Below are 4,566 nucleotides of genomic sequence, written 5' to 3' on the forward strand. Positions count from 1 at the left end.
AAGAATTATTGTTTTTGTTTTTATAAATTTTTATTTTTATCAAAAATATATTATTTATTTATTTAACTATTATAAAAATATATTTATCAAACGTATTAAAAAATAAAAAAAAATCAACAATTTAATGGCATCTAATCAAGCCTAATCCTTGTATCATTACCGGATGGATGACTTACTTATTGAGTAACACAAAGACAAAGGAGCAAAGCTCCATTGAGGAGGAGGGTCTTTCAGTTTCGTTACTCTGATTCTGAACCCTCCCAACTCCAACTCACAGCTCCAATAGGAGGAAGCTTTCAAACACAATCCTTCTATTCAATTCCTTTCCCGTAACCAATCATCGCAGCGATAAATGCCATAGAAAAAGAAGAGATAGAAGAATGTCGTATACGGGATTTGGGAAGGGTTCTGGACCCTCCGCACCTCCCAAATCCCAACCCCCTTTCGGCTTCAACAACTCTTTTCCTCGTCCTTCTCCTTCTCCTCCTTCTCCTCCTCCTTCTTCTTCTCTCCCAACCCCTCCTAGACCCAGGTACGCCTATTTTATTATTCAAAATCATTCTTTTATGAGATTTGAATCAGTGTGGGTCTTATGTTGCTCTAGGAAGTTATACTTGGATTCTAAGTATGTGTTGATATGTGCAAGATTTGATCTTTTAGATGTGGGGTAGTCTTTATTGGACAAGGAACAGAGAGTTTTCAGTGGCAATGGGGTTGCTTTGCTTATTTGCTTACTTTTTTTGAAAAACAAAAAGGTTCATATGGGTTTTATTGCATATATGGTTTTCTGGTGAAGTAGGATCTCAGCAGGTGGTGTTGTGCAAGTTCACCATTACTTTAAGGTGGGAGAAATTGGGGGAGGATACCAGAGCACAATTTTTGTAGTTGCACTTGGATCAACTCACAAACTGCATAGTGATTGAGAGATTGATTTTGTGGGGTAGGGACTAGGGCTTTAACGCCTAGGATTCAAGATGGAATATGGATGTCATGGATATATGCTTTAGGTCTATGGACTGTGATAGTGAATGTTGGGTAGTAGAATGCCAGACTCAGAGTCCACTATGTAATTTAAATTCTATCAACAGTTCAACGTGGCTGAGTAAATGCAATAAAATAAAAGATTAGGAGTGGATGTATTTGGCAGAAAGTTTGTGCTGTCATTGATTAGGATATGAATGAAGCTGACCTTAAGGTGACTAATATGGACCCATACAAAAAATGGTTCAAAAGGAATATAGTCAAATTAAGAAGGGTAAAGGAAAATTGAAGAAAACCTTGGGACATTAAGAAGGTACTCCTATTGGATTTGGTTTACAATTGAGCTGAATGGTATCCATGTAGCCTACTCTATATACGGGTGCTAAAGCTTTTCTGTTCGCTGTTGTTGCTTATGTGAGTTTGTGGACATTTATGTTAATCTCTATTTAGCAACTTCAGTGAGTGAGTTTATCTCTGTAAACATTCCTATAGAGAAACTCATTGAAAAGAACCATGGTTTGTCCCTTGTTGAGAAAAAGTTTGGATGTAGTTATCTTCAAGATGTTTCATTGCATGGTGCATTATTGACAGTTTATATTTTTCTTTCAGATCCATTGAATCTTCTGGTTGGAGTAATGTTCAGAGACCTTTCTATAGAGATTTAGAAACTCATACTCCTGTAAGATCCACTCCTGTCACAACATTTATTGCTTCACGCGATTCCACAAATGGTGTTACAGCCAGAATTTCTAGATTTCCAAACCCAGAACGGACCAGATCTCCCCCTGTGTCCTATGAAGATCTTGATGATTTGAGAGACCCTGACCAAACAGTTCAAAGAAATAAGTAAGATAATTTAATCTACAATAGCACATACCTTTGAATTTATTATGTATTTTGTATTATGTATCAGGATTTGAGCATTAGCAACTTTTTTTTAGGTGCAAGTGTCAAAATGTTATTTGCATAAGGCTGAAATATGTCAGTCCAGTACTTAACTTTTGTTATCTGTGTTGGCTTCTGCATTGAACTTTATCAGGGAACCAACGTATTCCATGAAAACTCATTTTGTTGGATTCAAGGTTTACATCATATCAATAAAGACTACTGTAATGGATAAATAGGGTGGTTTGTCTAACCCTTTTTGGTGTCTTCTTATGTTAGAAAAATCAGATCATATTTTGTTATATGTAAATTTAGATTTTAAGCGCTAATAATGTATGAATCGCATCATTCTTCTTGACTTGAAAGAAAATTATGAAGTTTCATCTCTAATGTAAGTGTGTTTGTTGTTCAAAATTTTAATACCCATATTCTATATATGTTGGCTTAAATCTAAGGGGATGACAGATTCATTTTTTATTTTCTGGCCCGTGAAAGCCAATTTAGTTTTGGCATTCTTCTCATCACATCCTTTAAACTCTTAATATTTACCATGACGTGTCATGCCCAATGGGTCATTACTTTCACGTTACTCATTTATTTGAAGTCTCGCTTTGCTGCTGATTTCTGTAGCCAGTCAAGTTCACCAGTTGATGGTCGCGGTCATTTACTTCATTTAAAATCACCACCACAATCAGCTCCTTCATTACCTTCAAATCATCACTCTGTTTGGAATTCTCAAAGTCCCTCAACTTCTGTCCAGCAGTAAGTTTTAGGTTCAACTCTCTCTCTTTATCTCGCCGCCCAATTCATTTTCTCTGGAATTCCCCATGTGCATACAAACATTATAATCTGAAACATGAAACATGTTTTGTTGTTTTTAATGTAGGTTAGATTATGAAATGCTGCATCTTGGTCTGAGTAATTATTCCAGTGTTTCATCGACATCTTATTATACATGACTTGTCTTTTTTAGCTTATCCATCCTAGCATGGTGGGATAAGGAGTCACCATCTGATTCCATCTCAATATTCTAAATGGTATTTGTCATAGATCAAGGTATTCTTTTTATACAGGCAAGCTTTAGCTCCCAGAGCATGGAATGGCCAAGCCAGTTTATCAGCCAGTTATGCTAACCCTTCGAACCATCAAAACCTTTCCCCAGGCCCTCCATATATTGGTTCTCAGAATCTCCAGAATAATGTTACAAAAGAACTTAACAGTCAAGGGTCAAAGAGGACTAGGTCACCTCCTTCTTCTGCCATCAGACAGGAAGTTGTTCATAAAGAATTTAGAAGGTATTGTCGGGGCATTTTATATTTTTTTCCTGTACTTAATGATGCTATTATTTGATGCAGCTTAGTGTATACAGTTATTTAAGCAGTATATTTGATTTTCATTTCATCTAGCTCAATGAAATCTTGAGAAGAATGATTTGTTGTTTGTAGGAAACAGTTGATTAAACATGGCTTAAACATATAATTAGTTACCAGCAAATTGAAATAATTTCTAGACTTTGGATCACTTCCTGTTTGCAGACATCTTAACCTAAGTATTTTTAGTAAATGTGAAAAGCAAAAGGGGTTTTATGATTTAAAAGCACTTTAGAAGGCTAATTAAAAGGTGACCAACATCTTTGGAGGAGGATTCTGCTGATTGTCTGAGTAGAGATGATGCAGAAGAATCTCATCGATTCTCTCTTTCCTCTGCCTATAGTTTAGCAATTTGCTTGTGATGAATAATATGTATGCAAACATCCTACTTTCTTTGTTTTCTGTAGTATATCTGAGTTATAAACACGATGAAACAGAATGTGCATTTGTTGAGCCTGTTTTACTTTTCTTCTTGTAGGCCTTCTATATCTCCACCTAGAATGACAAATACGCCAAATGTTCTAAGGACTGGGCCTCCTCAAATGAATCAAAGATCCTTAACATCTGTTGTTTCTGAAGCCACTGATAGTGGGCCCATCAGCTCCACTGCAACTAAGAGAGGAAGGTCTCCTCCTTCATCATTTCCGGTCAATGAAACTGTTGAAGGCAACTCCATCTCCATAGAAGACAGCCCTGAACGGTATGATGTCAAGTGAAAATCCTTTGTTTTTTCACTCATTATTGTTTTGCTTTATCTATAATTGTTTTAAGGATCTTTATTCTTATGTGCTGTTCAGTGAAACGCTAGCCAAGGCAAAGCGTTTAGCTCGCTTCAAGGTAGAATTAAGCAAATCTGAACAGAATAGTGCTGATGTTGCTGGCCAGAAGGCTTCTGCAAATAGACATGAACAGTCTGCATTGGAGCAGAGATATGTTGGGGGGCATGCGATGGATTCAGCTGGAAACTTCGCTAATGGCCATGCTGTTTCTGATCATGAAGGCCTTGAAACATCCAAAGTAATTATTGGCTTATGTCCAGATATGTGTCCTGGTAGGTTTTTGAGATTTTATATCTACAAGTGAACATGTGCCATTTTTTAAAATCTTTTGTTTGATCACAATTCCATTTTTGAGATTTTTGAGATTTTTTCCAAGTATGCATAATTCCATATTTGTTCCTGGGTCCAAAATATCCAGTTTGAGAGGACTTCCATCTTTGCTTCATTTTGAAATTTCTTTTAAGATTAATGCTACACAGCCTGAAAAATTTAGTCAAAATCTTGGACATAATTCACCCAGAGTCCTTGATTGTTTCTTATCTAGCCCAAGA

The 4,566-nt window shown here is 36.3% G+C and overlaps 1 protein-coding gene across 2 annotated transcripts in view; it reads left to right on the forward strand.

Moving 5' to 3' along the window:
- Nucleotides 157–4,566, forward strand: part of LOC107638545 (SAC3 family protein B) — a 10,196-nt gene continuing 5,786 nt past the window's right edge. The window contains exons 1-6 of one of the 2 annotated variants that reach the window (XM_016341872.2): nucleotides 157–532; nucleotides 1,591–1,827; nucleotides 2,497–2,628; nucleotides 2,940–3,161; nucleotides 3,715–3,936; nucleotides 4,034–4,287. In XM_016341872.2, the coding sequence (XP_016197358.1) occupies nucleotides 381–532; nucleotides 1,591–1,827; nucleotides 2,497–2,628; nucleotides 2,940–3,161; nucleotides 3,715–3,936; nucleotides 4,034–4,287 (1,219 nt within the window). In that variant the 5' untranslated portion in view covers nucleotides 157–380. The remainder of the gene's footprint in view (nucleotides 533–1,590; nucleotides 1,828–2,496; nucleotides 2,629–2,939; nucleotides 3,162–3,714; nucleotides 3,937–4,033; nucleotides 4,288–4,566) is intronic. The other variant, XM_016341873.2, reaches the window with a different exon arrangement.

Source organism: Arachis ipaensis, chromosome B04 (assembly GCF_000816755.2).
Source record: "Arachis ipaensis cultivar K30076 chromosome B04, Araip1.1, whole genome shotgun sequence".
In the NCBI taxonomy this organism is placed as follows: Eukaryota; Viridiplantae; Streptophyta; class Magnoliopsida; order Fabales; family Fabaceae; genus Arachis; species Arachis ipaensis.